Source organism: Rhinichthys klamathensis, unplaced genomic scaffold (genome assembly GCF_029890125.1).
Source record: "Rhinichthys klamathensis goyatoka isolate OS25496 unplaced genomic scaffold, OSU_Roscu_1.1 h1tg000266l_1, whole genome shotgun sequence".
In the NCBI taxonomy this organism is placed as follows: Eukaryota; Metazoa; Chordata; class Actinopteri; order Cypriniformes; family Leuciscidae; genus Rhinichthys; species Rhinichthys klamathensis.
The window spans coordinates 343,699-364,723 of NW_026606787.1; the positions used below are offsets into that span (position 1 = coordinate 343,699).

General features: G+C 38.1%; 1 protein-coding gene across 5 annotated transcripts in view; it reads right to left on the reverse strand.

Annotated features, from left to right (window-relative positions):
* The window catches only part of ncor2 (nuclear receptor corepressor 2), a 152,142-nt gene that overhangs the window by 85,052 nt on the left and 46,065 nt on the right, over window positions 1–21,025 (reverse strand). For all 5 annotated transcript variants that reach the window (XM_056267936.1, XM_056267937.1, XM_056267938.1 and 2 more), the window contains exons 2-3: window positions 7,928–8,118; window positions 6,939–7,069 (exon numbers count right to left, since the gene is read on the reverse strand). In XM_056267936.1, coding sequence (XP_056123911.1) covers window positions 6,939–7,069; window positions 7,928–8,023 — 227 coding nt within the window. In that variant the 5' untranslated portion in view covers window positions 8,024–8,118. The remainder of the gene's footprint in view (window positions 1–6,938; window positions 7,070–7,927; window positions 8,119–21,025) is intronic.

Genomic DNA, 21,025 nt, shown 5'->3' on the forward strand with positions numbered 1-21,025 from the left:
AATCCCAGTAACTGAGCAGATTGTGAAATACACAGACCTGTTGTCTGGCACCAACAACCATGCCACGCTCAAAATTGCTTAAATCACCTTTCTTTGAACAGGTGTTCCTAATAATCCTTTAGGTGAGTGTATATATATACTGTATATATATATATATAGTTGTTTCGTTCAAACATTATGGACCATGGCAAGCAGACTTTGGAACAAAAAGAGAAATAAAACGAGGATCAATGTCATATTGGCGTTTTCGGATCAAATGGTAAACGGTGTATCCATATAAATAGACTAAATACAAGAGACTTGAATAATAACTTACCATTAATGCTACTTTTGGTGCTGGTTTTGTGCAGTGCTTTGTAGTCAATTAACATCCATTGTTTCAACGACGCAGATTCAGATCGCTTCATAAATGTACATTCGTCTGTCCATGTAATTTTCAAACGATTTATGAATGACGGAAAATCACCGCTCCACTTCACATTGTCCAATAAAATTTGAACTTCTTGTGCCAGATGATTAGTTGGAGTATTATACATGAAAAATATGTAATATGTGGATTTTTAATTGAATCGACACACTTCCTTTGATTATTAAAAAATAACATTTGGTTTATTTTTTTCCTGCTGTCGAGCCATATACTCACTGAAAGAACCATATTTGGCTCGAGTGCATCGGTTCCCGAGCAGCAGACTGTGGAATACCTACGTTTACACTAGTGCATTTTCGCTTTAAAACGCATAACTTTGCTACGGTTACTCCGGAGTTTTTAGACCCTCGGAAACTGGACTTGACTGAGGGGGTCAGTCTCTAAGCAAGACACACGCAAGTGAAGCAAACCATAGCAACGCGTTATGGCAACGACAACTCAGACTGACAGAAACTAAAAAAAATAATTTAAAAAACGTGAATTTAGGCTACTTTAGTTTTGTACACATTGTCATGTTAATTATAATCAAATGCATTTTGTTTTATTGGCCACAATATTATCATTGACATCTGTTTGAGAGGGGCACTTGATTAATTTTGAAAAAGGGCAGGGGCTCGAGCCCCCCTTTTTCTAGTCTCAGCCTCAGACGTCACGCCCACAGACCGTTGGCTGAACGTCCGATGCATATGGTACACTTTTCTGGAAACACTTATCAGGAGTTTCGAAGTCGCGATCTGATTGGTTGAATTCTACAGGATGTTCGCGAGACGTGTGTGTTGCGTTCTTTAACAGTCCGCCTGGAAACAAATGTGTGACGCCAAAACCCCTCGTGGAAGAACGCCGTTGTGTTTACAACTTGACAATGAGCGCTTGCCAGGATCAATTTAACGCTGGATTTTCAAAAGTATGTGAAGTTCGCGGCTCCGTTGTTGCAGTAAACTTGCACGTTCTTGAATTAGGCCTAATAATTTATTAGATGCACACCGGTCTGTTATTGTAGAGACATTGAAATTATATTTTCACGCCCCTAAACATGACGCGGAACAATACGAACTGTGATTTGTTGCGTCATGTTTAGGGGCGTGAAAATATAATGTCAATAATGTTTATTTTTACAACTTTGTTTTTTCGATATCTTTTGAGTTTAATAGTTATTATGGAAAAGTTTTTGTCATCGTTTGTATTAACCCATTTTTTGTACAATAAATTATTCAAAGTTTCAACAAGTTGCGTTTGGACAGTGTGTTTATATCCACGGACTGTTACCCGAAAAACTATGTCTAAAGAAATAGGAATCGAAGTTTAGCCCAGCTCACCAGAACTAAGCAATGTGGGGGCATGTTGAGCTTGGCTTGTTCTTTCTGCAGGTTTCTCTTCTATTTGCCAGCTCTGCGAGAAAGTCGTCACTGTTCTCTTTGAATAATGTCATCCGGCTGCTAGCGCCGTTAACTATAACTTATAGCCTATACCACATAAGAGGAGTATCGCTATAAGCATTTGCAATTAAAATCTAACTACAACTGTTTATGTTATGCTTTTGTCTTTTATGCCTGTTTGTGTGTATTTAATTTAACATTATCTATAGGTGCGGTAATGACCTCAACACCGCGGTAGGCATCTCATTACTGCGGTATTGCGGGAATGCGGTTATCGTCACAGCCCTAATTAAAATATCATAATTCCAACAGAACAGAAGAGAAGAATGACAGGATCGCATCAAAGCCCTGGTGTGTTTGTGTCTGGAATTGAAGTGTGTTCAAGTTTGTTTGTGTGTCTGCACGGGTGAATTCACTGGTGGCTTCACTGGTGGAACTAATCTAAACCAAAGCAAACGTAGCACGTACATTTTCAAAACACAATCTGTGAAACCGTGTGTAGAGGAAAAATACTGAAACACTATAACCAAAATCACCCAATTTCAAAAGGTGCTTGGCACTTACATAATCATATCACACTGCAGCTTCCATCCATGCTCTTGCTCTCTTTCTGTGAGAGGGCAAGATAATCTGATCTGCAGGCAGGATTCGTCATACACAGTCACACAGACAAGAGAGTGACACAGAGAGAGGTTTAACTGGCCCCTGACCTCATTCTGAATTGAGGACAGATCATGCGTGCTGAGTGTTTGAACTATTGTAGAGGAGCTTTGCTCTTGTACTGCTGCCATGCTCTCTGTCTCTCCTTTCCTCCCTCTACTGCCATCATTCCATCTCACTCTTTCACTACCACACTTTCCAACACCGCGGTAGGTCAACCCTTTTCCTTTCCATCCATGTTGCTTTGATCTCCCTCTATCCCTTATTATCACTCGTTCTGCAGAGAATAAAAGGTGATTAGACCACAGAACACTGTTTCAACCCCTATCACTTATGTCATCACAAAACGACAAAAAAGGCTTATGTCTTTAAAAGACCAAAGGCAGACCACAATTTACACAGCCAAAACTTGACCAAAATAAAAAAAGGTCTACAAATTGATCCAGGTGCATTCGATCCTTTGATTCATATTGTGCAGCCTTACTACTCCATAAAAATTATTTTAAACTGTATAAGATGTGATTGTGCGTGCTACGAAATTTTAATTTGCACTAGTTGTTTTTCATTTTTACTATTGAACGACCATCAAAAAAGCAAGCAAACGGTTCCGCAGTGGGGAAGAGCAGACATACACATCTTACCCACACACAAACACTTTAGCATTCAAGTTAATCCATCCTACCAGCAGCTCTCTGTATCTCAGGGGGTGTTAGTCCATCTCCTGTGAGAACATCCAGCTCCACTGCACTGGGCTCTGATTATACACCTCAGCTCTCACACACACACACACACACACACCACATTCAGCATTCAGACTGAGAAGAAACGCCTTTATTCTTAATACACCCACCTACATATGGTTTTTCCTGCATTGACATTTCTTTGGCGGCCGTCAAAGCGAATTTTTGCCCCGCCAAAGCCTTATTTGATCGGTGAGAGATGATGACTGCTGCGCTTGTGACAGGGCCCATGTTAACTGAAAGAACGAGCAAAGAGAGAGAGCCCCGGTCGCGCGCACACTCTCACCATCTTCAAACTAAGTGCTGTCTTGCTCTCTCTCTCTCGCTCATATTAATCAAAATCAATTGACACGATGGCAAAAGGTCGTAAGACCGAAGTTTCACGTGGAGCATTCGGAGATTATTTTTCCTGAATTACCGCTGGGTGTGAATTGTGCTAAAAAAAAAAAAAAACGTTGCCTTATCTTCTCTGAAAAGCGTTCCGCATATTCAGCTGACATAAACCACACTTTCAATAAACGAAAAAACCTATCCAGTGATGAAATGTTTTCTGTATTGACACAAATCTTGTGTGATGTCCTAACTGCCGGCCGGGATAATCACACAACACGTGCCGTACACGTCTGCTAATGACACGTCCGATTCGCAAACTAATGACTCCTTTGAAACGATTAACTTTAATGAATGGTTAAAACAACTGATCTTTCGAGACGTCTGAATCGGTGTTTAACAAATCAGCAACACTTTACAATAAAGTTCCATTTATTAAACTCTAGTTAACTTAACTACATTAGTTAACATTAACTAATAATAAACTGCACTTCTACAGCATTTATTAATCTTTGTTAATGTTAATTTCAACATTTACTAACTGCCTACATTATTGAAATCAAAAGTTGTATTTGTTAACATAAGTTAATGCACTGTGAAGTATCATGAACAAACAATGAACAGCTGTATTTTTATTTATAAGATTAACAAAGATTAATCAATACAGTAACAAATGTATTGCTCATGTTAGTTCATGTTAGTTAGCCTAATACATTAATGTTAACAAATCAAACCATATTGTAAAGTGTTACAAACAAATAATTTACTCAGAACACCTCTTAAAATGAGAATGTAAGTGTGCTTACCCCATTTTTTTAGTAAGAATGGTTAGCAAGATTAAGCCTTATAAATAACCGGAAAATACTGTAGTTTATTATGTCAATGCGTAGAAAAATAACCTTAAAAAATAATTTAGTTTAGACTGGAGTGAGGTGAAACCAGAAAAAAAGTGCAAAGCAAGTTGTTGTTACCTGCTACTTTTATTCAATTCTATATGGTAGAAAATCAGTCTATTAGTTCAAATAAACTTTTTAATGCTACTTTTTAATGCTACTTTTTAATATTGATATAGTTATATACCAAAATAATTATCAGGTCTAGCAAAGAGTGATTTTATCTTACAAAGCTATCACAGCTTTTTTTGAAAAGAGGGCAAGAAAGGATGACAGTGTCTTTCGGCCACCACCGAAGACCATTTTTGACCCAGGAAAAACAACACTGTGCTTCTTATATGGCAAAAAATAATCACAGCATGCAGATTAGAAAAAACAACCTAGAGCAAACACACACTGATATCATTGCATTATAGTAAGGATAGTATGAACCACACAATAACAGCACTTAAATGAAAAGGTTGTGATCTCCTGGCCATTTACACTCTTGCTGACCGTTTAAAGTCGCAATGTTATAGAATTAGCAGATCTTCTCTTCTGTATTGTGATATACATCTGAGTGAAACAGAATATCGAAAAAGAAAAAAATGTAGGATGGAGATTTATGTTTATGTATGCATCAGTTGTTGATGGATGGAGGAGGATCTGAATGCCAGCTTGCAGTTGACTGTAAAGCCCAGGGCCCGAATTTCGTTATTTGAGGGGGGAGTTAGGGGGGGCTTTTTTAAGACAATTTTTTTTATTACATTTATCTCACTTAAATGTTTGATCACTCATTGCATTTTTACAATGGGGTAATTTTGTTAAGAGTTTACACAACACAAGGAAGCTTGATTTCAATCTTTGAATTAAATTGAAAAAAGTAGCACAAATAAATATAAACGTTTATGGGTTGGTCTAACACTAGTATTCAGAAACTGAATAAAGTATTCAGATGTACAATAACACTGGATAGTCTTTTAGTCCTGACTAAATTATATACATAGGCTATTAATCCTGGTTCCTTAAAATTAAAGCAATCTTTTGTTGTTTTGACGACAACATTAAAGACAGACACTTATGGCTGCTGTCACTTTAAAGGCTAGAGCACGGATCCATTACGGTTTTCATTGTACTGTCTGTCACACTGTCACGCATTTTATGCTTATTTACAGTAAGACATAACCGACTGTGTTTACGAGCATACTAGCAGCCAAGACCAAAATTGACACAATTTTATGCATTTTTTCCCGTTAGAGCAATATAATCAGCGAAAAAGAACTTTTGCTACTAGCGAGTATGCACCCAGAGAAAACCATCTCTCAGTGAGCGCACGAGTACTGAATAGTTTAAAATCGCTTGAATGTTTAAACTGGTAAGACTTAAAAAGACGTAAAAAAGATCAACTTTAGTTACGATGCAATGCTGGCCCGATTGTGCAAGCGATAATTCCATCATGTCCCGACTCTTAAACGCGAGTGTAGTATCGCTTGACGCTTGCATTGTGCAACCTATTTTGAGAGACGGGAAAGAGAAGACGAAGCAGCACCGCTGAACACTCACGCTGTTTGTGAAATTGCATATCACAAAAAGTTGTAAAATTATTGATTTGATTTTATCATCTGTGTGGATTAACTTACTCATACAATCTGCATGCTGGAGTGAATCAATGTTCGCGGGAATTTCCCGCATTATGTGGGAGACTTAATTATTAAAATGATGCGCAATACCCGCTCTGAAATTTGAGCCCTGAAGCCCAAAGTATATTTCAGCCATCCGACCTCCGCGCACCGTCCGTGTGCAGCACAATTTTAGTGATGCTCATGCGTGTTGATGAGCGAGTGACTTAAGTGCTTTGAATACAAAATCCACTAGATAGTGCACACACGCCGAACGCGTCTTTCAATGCTCACAGCCAAAGTAGTATACTTTGAAAGGCTTGCCCACTCAACGTGGAAAATGAAGTATACCCAAGCCTTAAGAAAGTGGTGGGGTTTGATTGGATTAAATGATTAAAGAAGTCTGGCAAACATCACCAGAGGAAAGTCTGTCGTTTCACCAGATCAATAACATCCATTTAAAAAATAGGGTAAATTTTCATTTCATGTTGCCTTTAAGTGAAAAGTTAAAAACTATTGGTTTGAGAATGTTTATGGCAACCATATGCAGACTAAATAACTAATATGGCTTCTTCTTTGATAGGATTGCACAGGCATTCCCACTGGAGTAGCACTTCAGAGACCACGAATGTGACATTCTAGAGAGTCATTGCATAAGCATTACATAAGAGCAGTAGACTGCTTCAGTCACCTCCTTGAGCCAAGAATGCAGAGTAAAATTGACATGGGCAGTGATAAAACAGGACTTTATGTCCAGTACTACTAAATGCTTCCCTAAAGCAGCATCTTGAATGAAAGTAAAAGTCCCCTCTATGTTGGTCATTGTGGTCACACCCATAAATGGACAGGACTGAATAGACAAGATCTCAATGCGAAGCAACTGTGGCAGCCACAAAATGTTTGTTTGTGTGTACCTTTCACTGCCTGGCTGGAATTCAGACAGAAGGGATGGTCTACGGCGGTGAGGCTGGGAAAGGGATCCATGGGGCAGATGGGAGCCGTAGTCGCGAGCATGAGGGTGGTAGTCCACCAGTCCACCAACATCCTAAAATGAACAAAACATTTCACAAACTCAGAAAATAAAATTGCATGAAAAATGTGACTATATGATACTATTCTACATTAAATTAAATGTTTCCAGATTTAATAATGCTCCTTACAACATGAAATAAGGGAGAATTTACAGATATCATACAGCCCTTTAGTTACAGCTTAAAGTCTTACTTTTAGCAAGAAATTGCTCACGTCATATCAGACTCATGCACCAACTCCGGAAACTAATCCATCAATTACAATAAACTTTAATTAAGAGTCTAAAACTCTGAAGTGTTACACAGTTACTAGTTATATTGCTAGTTTAGGCTAAATTTTATTTAGACTAATATTAAGAATGACCAATTTTTTGGAGTCAAATGGTATAGGAAAAGAACATCTCTTTTGTGTCAGAGAAAGGACATATTCCTTAGGTTTGGTTGAGGAAGTGTTCCACTTGGCTGGCTAGGGTTGAGTCCCACTGATCTAGATGTCAGTGGGGTTAATAAGAGCAAACGGTAATCTGCAGGATGAAGATGTTGGCTGAGGGTCAAATCTCACATGATTAACAGGTCATATCCTAAGCAAGATAATCCTCTGTTAGCAACTTTGAGCCAAACACCAGAGTCAGTGTTCAGATCTATATGTACATTGCAAAAGTGTGTGCATGCTTAGTAGGGTGTATAATAGCCACAGACACAGATTACTATAACATACTATATAACAGTTAGTGTAACACTTTTTAGCTCAATGGTCAAAAGTGACAGAGGTAACTTGTTGGTGATAAATAATGCTTTTGTATAAGAAAAAAAAAAAAATAAGAAAAGAAAGGATTTTCAAGTTTTTGTTTTGTAGCCAGTAAGTGCAGTACCGTATGGGCTCTCAGCTGCAGAGGTACAGAACTAGCAAGGTGACGAGCGTCCACAGGCCTCCGCCCCTGAGGCACTGGCTGAGGGTGCGAGGACATGCTGACGATGCAACTTCCTCTACACTTTAAAAGTGAGTGTGGTCTTGTCACAAACGCTGTGCATCATGGGGTGTTGACTCCTGGCAGTCACAGACCTGGAAGGAAAAAGAGAGAAAGCATGGTAGATTAATTGTTAATGACAATAATAATAACAACATTTATTGACACAAAAACAATCTCCTGTTTATTGACACAAAAACAATCTCCTGGGGATTAAGTGCGCACCGAATTTAAGAAAACAATAAGGAAGGGCAACTGAGAGTTTGATCACAAGTGAGCGAGAGCGAGAGCGTGCGAGAGAGAGAGAGAGAGAGAGAGAGAGAGAGAGAGAGAACACCTGCTGCTGGCCAGATACATGTCGGCAAACTGTGTGAATGAATGGATCACTCTGTATCCCCCTCTCATCTCTTTCTAGCCTCATTAGGGCAGATGGTGAGCCGTCCTCCATGCTAAAACTCCCCTTTTCACAGGTACAACAAAAATACACAGTATGGCTAAACAAAGTTAATGTTCAAAGTCCCTTTAAACCAAGTCAGTTTAATCAGCAACTATCTTAGTAACATCCCTGGCTAATATTTTCTATACAACTCTAACCTACTTGAATGAGGACAGACAAATCAAATTAAACAATGCCTGGATCATATAATATTGATGTACTTTGTGAAAACAGGCAAAAGATCTTACTGTAATACATATGCTTAACTCAAAAGACCATGCAGTTATACAACGTTCTATTGAGATGGATAAGAAAATATTAACTGAACTAGAATAAAACTGCAGCAAAGAAGTACTTTACATTTATCTCTATATTTCCATAAAATGCATTTAATCCATGTTTTAATCTAATATATGTTAAGCATCACTGAACAGTCAGGCAGGAGAGACTGGAGGGCCAAGAACGCACCGCAGTCTTAAAACTTAAATAGTGTCAATCAGAGGTGGTGTTTCCACAAGGAGCTCATCAACACGGTTTTCACCACAGTGTGAACTGGAGACAAGAAAAGCAAAGCACCAGGTGAGAGTGCCAACCCAGCACGGATGGATCCCAAACACACCAGGCAATGCTCATGAATTCAATGGAAATGAATACAATGCTCATGCAAAAAAGTCACAAGCAAGTGTGACTACAGGATGGGTTCACATAATGTTAAAGCAGTGACCTTACAAGAACTACCGTAAACAGATGTTACCCGCAGGGTTGCTTTGTAACATGACGCCAAGTAGTGTGACTTGCTTAATTAAAATACAGGCCTACTTGTGTGGTATGATGGATGTTCCTACAGCTCAGAAAGCTGAAGTAAGCTACAGGTGAAATAGCAGCAGACCATTTGCCCTTTCACTTGGGTTTCACTAAAGATGTTTTCAACAGGTGACACAAGAAAAAGGCCCCATTTACACTGCATGGTACAAGTGGCCCAAATCTGATTTTTTCCTCTCATGTGGCACAGATCGGATATGACCCATGAACGTGTAAGCAGGAAAAAAACACATGGATTCCGATTTTCTCAGATCGGATTCAGGCCTCACTCATATGTGGTAATAAATCGGATATGAATCGGATACGTGCATTTGCGTGTGCCATGTAAGCAGACAAATCGGATATTCCCCAGTAAATGCGAGTCGTACGTCATTAAAAAAGTGACGTCAACTTACTCAGGTGGACACCACCAACTGCGCGATCACATTCTTATTATAGGCGCGATGGAGGACGAAGGATACACACAGTGGAGCAATGTGGAGGTTTCTTGTCTTTTGAGTGTTTGGGGCGAAGAGACAGTGTAGGCAAAAATGCAGGGTTGTTACAGAAATAAATCCGTGTTTGAAGACATTTCACGAGATATGGGGAGGCACGGTTTTAAGCGCTCGTGGCTACAGAGCCAACGTAAGATAAAAATCTTAAAAAACAAATACAAAGCGAAAGCAAAACACTGGATAATTTTATTCGAATCTGCATCCATTGCATTTCATGCTGTTTTACTTCCTTTTCCGGGTCAGAACGTCTACATTTGGTAGTTTCAGCAGTGTATAGTGTAAATGCAAAAATCGGATACCGGTCACTTTTAAAAGATGATGTAAGCGGGTCGTCAAAAAAATCGGATATAGTCAGAAAATCGGATTTGGGCATCAAGACCTGCAGTGTAAATGCAGCCTAAAGATAGTATTATAACCAAACAACATTAATATAATTAATAAAAATACTATTTTTTAAAAATGTATTAGAAAATAATTAAGTGCATACATTTCTGTCATGCACTTGGCAAACAGGTTTTGTTGACTATGCATTCTACCACTGAAATCTAAGATGAGTGTGACTGGCGTCACAGGTGTATCTTTCTTACTTCTCGTTAGCCGCTTTTCCACCGTCTGGCCAAACCGTTCTATTCCGTTCCAATCTGAGCTGGCCGGTACGGATATGGTTTCGTTTTCCACTGAGGGTCTGATAACGAAGCTCTTTGGAATGTAATACAAATAAGTCAGTCGTGCCATATAAATAGTGACTGCATTATGGAGGATGATCAGAATTGTATTATTAATTTGTGTTCATGTTGCTCAAATAGCACGTTTAGCAAACTACGGAGAAACTGGCAGCCAGGCGACAGACAAGTGACCGATCGTGAGTGGAGACAGACGTCACTACACGCATTCTAGTAGCACAGTTCACAAGGTTGGCTAATTCCGGCCTGAAAACGGTTTGTAATCGTGCCGTGACATACCAGGGTCAAGTGGAAATAAAACTGGAACCGTTCCTTACCATTCGTAGAACCGTTTGGCCCGACAGTGGAAAAGCGGCTTTTGTGAGCAGGGCAGTGGTGTAATGGCAATTTACATGAAAATCTTTCATTACAGATTTCGTTTCCCAAAAAAAACATATGGGTGACCCCTTGAACTTGGTTAAAAAAAAAAAGAAGATGATAATCCATTTACCATCTTGACTGGAAACCATGATTTTCATTGTCAATTTTTCATTTATTTTTGCTAATTTTAGTAAACTGTCTTTAACATTAGCGTGCACATCCTTCGCTGTAATTAATACGGGATCGGCTGGAAATAGCGACCTATCTTGGTTTGATTTAGTGTTAACATCATAATCTGAAAGCAATCTTTTCATTACTTACTTTTCAAATGTTTTAAAATTGATCATCCAAGTGGTCCAGCGGGCCGTAGTTAAAGACATTGCGGGCCACCAGTTGCCAGTTACATAATAAATGTAATACATTACTCTTTTGAAATGTTGACGTTTCCCAACTGCAAATTAATTAATATAATTTTACAGCAAAATGAGGATTGATGAATTTTCTACAATATGTTCAGCCTATTTTTGCAGTCAGGGCCATTGTAGAGCTAAACACAGACTGTAACCCTTAAATTAACTGTTTAATGACCAAAACCATTGATCGAACCATTGACGTTTAATAAGTGCTTCTCTGATGACAAGTGAATGTCAAGAGGTGGCTTCTTGTCAAAGGACTTTAATATGACTAGTTTATCACTTGAGAACAGCATGGAGAGATCAACTACCTAAACTTTAATTTTCGTTTTGGTGTTTTTGTAAAAAATAAAATAATAATTGTCCTCATAAGTGGGGATGTTCTAGTCCCCACTCCCCCAGTATAAACTTTTAACTGGAACGGCCCCCTGAAGTCAAGAGTTGCGACTGGGAAACTAGAGGGAAGCGCAAAAACCCTGACTTCAGAATCAAATATGGCCGCTCTCAGTGCATCAACCATATTCAAACAGCAGTATATTGTTTATTAGCACTTCTGTTTGTCTGGGTCTCAAACTCAGTGGTGCCCACACTACTATCCAACCTCTATTTGTTGACATGATACTTAAGCATTATCTGTATTCTGCATCTGTATTCTGAAAGAGCAAGCACAATAAAGGTTTGCCTGGACGTGTCTATCTTTTGTTTTCTGACCTGTGCACTGGAACGTGGTCAACTTAAGTCAGAGTGTGATGTCATTACAGCTACAACATGCCTCCTCCGAGTTAGCAGCAAAAGACAGCCCATGTGAAGCAAAGTATCTTGGGAACAGTGACGACATACAGATCTGTGGTGTTCAGTGGTAGGTAGAAAATTGGTAGATCAACCATACAGTTACCTCTTTACCACTGGACGTCCAATGGAATGACATTTACAAACCCTTTAATTCTATAAGGCTGTTCTAGTTAAAAGTTAAAGAATAGCCCTTTACAGTCTATGGCTTCAGATAAACTGGAGGTGGTGATATAATCACACTAATAAACAAATGCAAACAGACACACTTCTCTGAATGGGCTTTTCCCCATGTGGTTGCTGCGTGTCATTAGCCCTACTGCTCAATAAACACACAAACCCACTGCCATCTCAAGGGGCCCCACGACCTCTCTCTCATTGACACACAAATTACCATGTGAGAGAAGTCTGTCTATATAGACATAGAACAGTTGTGTGTCTATTTGTACATTACAACCTAAAACAAGGTCCTTGAGTGTTATCAAATACGTTGACATTAAAACGAAATCAGATCCTCTGCTCTAAACCCCTGTGGCTCTTTTACTACACAAAGAGAAGCACACTACCGTCCTTCTTCCTTCCTGTCTGTCACTGAATGATTTACACGGAAAGAGCAGAACGCTTGGCTGTGCTTTACTGTGCTGGGTGTATGTGTGCTGGGGGAGGAGATTCAATAGTCCAGGAATGTTTGGAGCTCTGAGAAGACACAAAAAGTCTTTGTCATCCTGAAGGCACATTGTAGACTCTAACACATGAACCCACATGCAGTGTCAAATCAATCACATAACTCACAGACAACACAAGTCTGATAAGTGTTTCTTGTTTTTCCTCTTCAGGAAAACTCTGGGTTATATCTATGATTTGCATGAGTTGTGATGATGAAGATAATCACATCTAACAGATACACTACTGTTCAAATTTTGGGGATCAGAAATATTTTTGATATTTTGAAAGAAGGCTCTTATGTTCACCAAGGCTCCATTTATTTTTTTATCAAAAATACAGTAAAAACAATGCTTTTGTGAAATATTACAAAATAAATCACTTTTATATGTATGTATATATATATTTTTTTAAATGTAATTTAATCATGTGATGGCAAAGCAGAATTTATCATCATCATTACTCCATTCTTCAGTGCCACTTGATCCTTCAGAAATCATTCTAATATGCTGATTTAGTGCTCAAGAAACATGTTCTTATTATTATAAACACTTGTGCTTAATATTTTATATAATTATATTTTAATATCCTCTAGATAGAGGAACTTCTTATTAACACAATTCCTGTGGATCATAATCATCTCTTCATGACACATTTGCATAGACGCAAAGCAAATGTATTTTGTTGGTGATGACAGAAGATGCTAATTCTCGTACATCAGAACAAACTTTCAATGAAATCACACTGAGGTTGTTATCTTACAATTAGCTTTGTTTTTGTAATTGTTTACAATTAGCATAAATTTTGCATTTTGCAATTTGACAGGATTCACAGACCAGACTCCAGTCCAGAGAACTAAGATTTATTTAAAAAGAAAGACACTGGGTGTGAATTGCACATGTGTCCGGTTTGGCTGATCTACTGGCACAGTATGAACTGTGGAAATCTGGAAACAAACTTACAACTGTTCTCTGGCATCATCAGCTTTGTGAACAAAAAACCACAACTGCTACAACAAAGAGAGAGAAAGAGATACTGGGAGAGAGAAAGAGACTGGGAGAGAGAGTGAAAGATAACAAGAAAGGAGGAAAAGAGAAAAGAGAGTATGAACAGCAAAAGACTAGGAAAGTATTCCTGTGGAATGAGAAAGAAAAGGGGATATATCTGTATGAGAAAGAGAGACGGAGAGTGAGACTATAGGCCCTCAGACAGAAGGGGAAACACATGCCCTGGCACGGATACAGACGCCCACAGGCAAGCTCATGGCTGCCTGCCAACAGCACGAATGAACTCACTTACCCCTCGCTCTCTCTCTTTTCTCTCGTTCTCCCTCTTTCAATCACAGCACTCACTCATTCCCAACTCTTTATTCTTCCTTTCTAGGAGTGGCTGGCTTTTGTATGATCGCACTCCCTTTTTTTCTCTCCACCTCGCTCTTGCGTTACATCTCTCTTCCTACCTTTTTCCGCCTCTCGTTCTGCTGATAAACACTCAGCTTGAAAGAACTGGAAAGAGCCAGTGCTAACTGCCTTATTAACCACTGTTTATTTCTATCTTTCAAACACACATTTTTAGGTTTTGAAATATTGCGTTTTATAGACTCTCACAAAAGCTGAGCTCAGTTCTTTTGTCTGTCATGATGGATGTACTAAATGTGAGGTGTTTAGCAATTGAAGAAAGGCATCAGCTGATGAGCTTGGGATCAGGTCCCTCCTGCTGGCCCAGTAATGTCAGACACAGCGTGAGATGGGGTGGCCGTGTGCACGTTCCTTCCCATCCATCTGCATCACCACAACATCTCCATTAATCCAACGGGACAAAATGCCACTTTAATCAGCACTGTCATTATCACCTCTAATTTCCCACCTTCAGTGTTGAAGCTTGAATGTTCCGTCTGGGTTTTGGTTTGAATCTGACACATGTTGTGTATTAATTAGTAGTGTAACAGCGCAGCGCTTTTGTGTTGTACGTCACACGCATCACACACATGACCAGCGTCGGCCAATAGTGAGCCTACATTCTGACGTACAACACAGAAGCGCTGCACTGTTACACTACATTAACATTTTGTACATATTTTGTGTGTATTTTATTGTTTAGATGCGCGCACACAAAGCCTAAAGTATAATTTGCTCGTCTAGTCTCGGCCCTTTTTGGACACAGAGAAAGCCACCTTGAAGTTTGATTCCAACTGTTGGAAACAGTGTCTCATGCATGGATTATTGTGCTTTTTTATTTTTTTTTTATTTTTTTTTTTTTATTAAGTTTTCTGCAGACATATAAAGGGTGTTACAACAGATGTAAAATGAAAAAAGGTGTCTGAAAGAGAAAAAAAAAAAAAATCAACAGAACTAGTGGTGCACGATATATCGGGCGCCGATATAATATCGGCCGATATGGTCAATTTTTTACACAGGATAATCATTCCTGTGTATTTGACGTGTGTGTAGATGTGAGTGTGGGGGCGGGGATGTTTGTTTTTGCACGAGCGCATGTAGGAGCGCAAGTCCTGTCAGTTTAAACATCAAGCGCAAGAAGACTGGAACTTGCACGCTGTTTTCTGTCAACTAAGGCGTATTTTTGTCCCGCCAACGCCTTATTTGACCGGTGAGTGATGTAGATGACTGACTGCTGCGCTTGTTTAACTGAGAGAGCGAGCAGAGAGAGTGAAAGCCCCAGTCGCGCGCGCGCGCACTCTCACCGTCTTCAAACTGTCTCCCTCCCTCCCTCGCGCATATTAATGAATTGAGTTGACTGAATATCTTTGAGAATACACGATGGTAAGAGGTCGGAAGAGCGAAGTTTTTTTTTTCTGAACTACCACTGGTTGTGAATTGTGCTAAAATAACATTGCCTTATCTGCTCTGAAAAGCTTTTCACACATTGATGACATAAACCACACTTAAAAAAAAAAAAAAAGAATCTATCTAGTGATGAAATGTTTTCTGTGTTGAGACAAATCTTGTGCGATGTCCTAAACTGCCTGGATAATCACACAACGTGTGCCGTGGTCCGTTAATGACACGTACGATTCGCGAACTAATGACTCCTTTGAACCGATTCATTTTAATGAAAGGTTAACTGATCTGTCCAACACTGAACTCAAGAGACATAAATCGGAAACACTTTACAACAAGGTTCCATTTATTAAAGTCTAGTTAACTACATTAGTTAACATTCTATTAATATTAGTTTCTATGCGGATTTACTCCATACAAAACCACCCCAGTCATTCTAGAATGATTCATTCTTTCCAAATAGAGCTATTCAAGTCATCTGGTGAAATTGTTTTTTATATAGCAATATATATCTCAGAAAAATAAAATATCGCAATGTAATTTTTTACCAATATCGTGCAGCCCTAATCCTCGCTATGTTTTCTATACAGAGATATCGACATCGGTAAATATCGGTATCGGCCATAACAGCAATATTAATATCGGTTATCGGTATCGGCCACAATTTTCACATCGGTGCATCACTAAACAGAACAGTTCTATTGTGCTTTTAATAGCGCTTTTTATTATCAAACATGTACCGCAATTTAGCAACAGTAGAGACTGCATTTTACAACAATCCCGATTGTGCTGATTCTGACGTTTAGTTTGGGTTTTAGGGATGTGAAGGGAAGGAAGCTGCGCTAGATGGAATACGGCTAGATTTTAATAGTTGTACCTCAAATATCTTCTTTTTATGATCCCTGGAAGCCAAAATAAAAATATTAAAAAAAAAAAAACATTAGATTAATATCACAGGCCTTCGTCTCTCGGCCATCGTCACTAATTAAGCAGGGGCTTTGGTGTTGTGGGTGCTGATGTAGCTCCGTATGAGAGAGATACTGAAAGGATTCTCAAGCGTGCAGAACTCGCTGAACAAAAACTCTGCCGTATTGAGCAGATTCTGACTATCTCAAACACATCTGATTGGCCATTGCGTTCACAACCTACACAGAGCGTTGGCTACAAAGCTCAACATTGCAAAAACATGTAATAAATAGAAACCTTTGACACTTCACAGAGTGCTCACACAAACACTAACAAGAGCATTTTAACTGCAGAAAGGCAGGTATCATCATATTAAATTATCAAATAAATCTTTGCCGGGATATATTAATTTTGGCGAATGACAAAATATTTTCAAAAGTTTTGGGTTAGAAATTAATACTTTTATTGTGCATTAAATTGATCAAAATCGAGAGTAAATACATTTATAAATGTTAAAATACTGAGCAGCACAACTGTTGTCGTGAAAATTGATAATTGATAACAATAAATGTTTCTTGAGCACAAAATCATAGACATAGGTGTAAAAAAGTATTAATACACTTGAATATCGCAATATTATATATTATGAATATTGCCAATACTGTATCAATTAAGGGTGTCACGAGAATCATGTACCTTTCCTGCAGAAGCTTACTTTGTACAGCATAGCCTACATAGATACATTCACTATATTTGTTATCATAGGCTTTTTATATATCACACATTGTTTGGACGACAGCATTGGGTAGGATGTGGAATAACATTGTTTAAAATAATGGATTAAAATTCATATTAATTTTCATTGTATAATAATTTGTAGATTCTTTTAATATGATTAAATCTGAAAAAAAAAAAAATCAGCATATTAATCGATTATCAGAATAATCATTAGTTGCAGCCCTAGCGTGGACATTATTCCAGCAACTAACCGCTGAAGTTAGTTGTTCTTGATTCAAAACTAGCAGGTTTTAGCAGCCAATTTTTCCATGCCAGAACTGGAAAGGCCCATTCGGCAGAAAGGCTGAATGAGAAAAATCCATATAATCTGTGAAGAGTTACTTTATTTGGAAGAAGATTGATCCGTACTGACAGCATGAGAAGGAAGAGCTGTGTCTCAGTATATAGTCCTGCCTTTTCCACCAGAGGATGATATACAGCCTGTCTTCAGAGGATAGAAATTAGATTGACAACATTTCTTACCTAATGTAGGCCTACCTACTGACGATAACAAAGTTGCGCTGTTGAGGCTCGCACTTTTATTTATAACATATCATACAGTTAAGAAACATCACACAACCAGAGTGCTGTTTTCCTGAATACCATCACGATTGAAAAAGAGACATTGACTTCATAACAGTTCAATAAACAAATAGTTAAAATTACATTTTAGACACATGACCTGTTTCAGCAGCGAAAATAATTCCAAACAAAGATCACAGCAGAACCATAGCGCATCTCACAGGAACACTCAGCCGTGTTTCATTGATGAATGATTCAGCGTTTTGAACGAATCGGTTGAGTCAAAGATTCAATTTAAATTTCATAAACTGCCTCATTCTGAATAAATCAGCCGTTTGAATGAATTGTTTGAATGAATGACTCAATGACTCATTCATTAAGACGGTTGCCTGACGCCTCCTACTGGTGGTTTAGTTTCAATTCTAGTTTTAGTTTAGTATCATTCTTTTCAACATTCCTTATTTTTATATTCAAAAAATATTTAAAACAATCTCATAATCTCATTTAATACAGTTGTAATTTTTCAATGTAAATGATTTAATTTCATTTTTAACAGCCCTATAGTGTCTTATTATTCTAATTGAATGCATAGATCAAATTTAAGAATTTCAAATGAAAGATGGAGGATACATTTAATAAAATTAGGGGGGGAAAGTCCTTTACAGAGGTAAAAAAAAAATATTCTGACAAGAGTGTTTTCCAACAGTGATGTAATGAAACATTGACAATTTAAGTTTGAAGGGAGTCAAGCCTGTTTAGGCTATTAACGAAAAGTAATTTTGCCAAAAGAAGAACTTTATTTAAATAAATGTTAATTTTAAATCAGCCTACTTCAGTGTGATATGTTACCATATTATCATGCATAACACCGAGAATTTGAATAATTGTAGAGTGATGATCAGGTGCAGATATCTAAATCAGAGAATATCATGGGTTTGGTTAGCTGGCGGGTGGATTAGAGGTACCAAGGTCCACCGGGAAACACAGTATCTGATGGTCTACGAAAAATACAAATTTAATTCTCTTATTATTAAAATACGTACATGATCAGGATTTTACCACCTCCGCCTTGTTTTGAGCCAGGAAAAAACCCTGATGTGTATTATTTATTGCAGTCACGTCAAATTACAGCACTGAATAACGCATTTCTATGGAAAAAATGGATCTAAATAGTGGACGAAACAGAGTGAGCTGGTGCCGGAGAGGTATGTGATCCAAGCTGCTAAAAACATGAGAATTTTTATTTTAATCGTCAATAATGCATTAGCGTAATGTTAAACAAGGTTGTCAGGCGCTTTGACATGCCTATGCTGTTAAATATGTGAAATTTTTCCTCCGCGCAAAACGCATTAGAGGGGAGACAATTAATATTCAGCGCAAAAATTTTCATTTTGCTAAAATATCTGTTGTTGGACGTTAAATTTAGGTTTATAAGTCAACATGTAGCCTAATTCAAGTTTTTTATGAGTGGTAGCCTAACTGTAAAGTAGGGATGCACGATATTGGATTTTGGCCGATATTCGATATGCCGATATTTTCAAACTAATTTTGCCCGATGCAGATACCGATATATTTGTATTTTTGTTTAAGTGCAAAAAAACCTTATTAAAGCTTCTATTAAGGTTCTCAGTCAAGAGCAGTGAGTGATTTCCTCTTTGTGTTTTGTTGTTTTATTAACATTAAAGGGATAGTTCTCCCAAAAAATTTAATTGTCATCATTTACTCTCTCAAGTTGTTTTAAACTAGGGGTGGGCGATATGGCCAAAAAAATGTATCACGATATTTTTTTATATATCAGTCGATATCGATAATTATCACGATAAATGTCAAATCTTTATTTCTTTCAAGTTTAAAGGCAGATTTTTGCTCCTAAGTGAAAGTTGTATAAACCAGAGCGTTGTGGTTTTAAAAATCTGAGGTAGAACATTCAAACATTTGTCATTTTTCCTTAACAAAATAAATATCTGAAAAGAAAAATATTTCTTCAGCACAGTTTGCACTGCAGTGCAGGCTGCAATATTCAAATTACATGTTTTGTCTCGAAATGCATATTTGACAGTGAGTTGACAGCAAATCTGCATCCTAACTCAAGCTAATACTACTATGTTAAATTTATGTTCATTAACAAAAACAGTAACATCTGTTTTTTTTTATTTTTTTTATTTAAGGACCACATTTTTATTTGGTAAAATGTAATATTCTGACTGTTTGAGTTTTATTAAAATTAACCATTGGTCATCCAGTATTATGCATTTAGATCATGATAACCACAGATAAAGCCAGGTACAGCCTATAGCACCTCACTATCATGGCAAAATGTAACTTTATGGTTTCTATGGTATTTGTATGAAAAACAGTAGCCTAACAGTTAAATACATTATTAAATACTGTAATTATATTCCATTAGTCATTTAATATATTGTCTACATTAATAATATTATACAATTCAATATGTATTTCCCACATTTCATGGTGCAGTTAATATTACTAGGCTAACGTTACAGTAAATCCATGGTAGGCTAAATGGATTCAGTATCAATTCAGATTCTTACTGTTTCGCTGCGCACAGTGTTTCTCCTGTTTGTCAGCGGTGTTTCATCTGCCTTTGAACTGATTTAAACTGGACATTTGTGTTCTTCGCTGAACTTAAGCGCTTCTCACTGGATCTCGTGAGCGAGACGATCAGAGTAAACGCGTCTGCTCCATAGACAGTAAAAGAAATGGACACAGCGACCCCATAGACTTCAACGGAGAAAAGTGAAGTCAAATAGAAGCACTCACTTCCTGATTGCAAGCGCACTGCGCATGCTCAAACTGAGCTTGAAGACGTAGTTGTGACGTGAGCAACCTGACTGACAGTTGTCCGTCTTCTAGTAGCTGTGCCAAGAGGAATCTGAATCATTCCCTTCTGAGTCTTGCAGAGCCGGAGATCGTGAGTATTAGCTGTCCATGAGCTCGCAGCAGGAGCAACTTTATGACTCTCTATGGGCTTCTCCCTTGACTTTATGCCTCCACGTCCCCCGATTGCGTGTGAGCTTCTACATCTGTCTTTACGGTCATTTCTCTTCTATGCGACAGAGAGTCGCGTGTTATGACGCAATCGTTAGCCTATTTTTACAAAAACTGCCTCTACGGGGCCACAACGTAAGATACAAGGTAATGGAGCATTTTATACATTGTCGTGTTTCTTTAGAAATAAATAATGGACAAATGGAGTCTTTAAACGCCTCAGATGTAAAGTTATTCGCTGTCAAAGTGACGCAAAAATGAATGGGAGTCAATGGGATGCTAACAGCAGGTGAAGGCTTGTTAGCCAATGGCGGCCCCCGGGGAGACTTC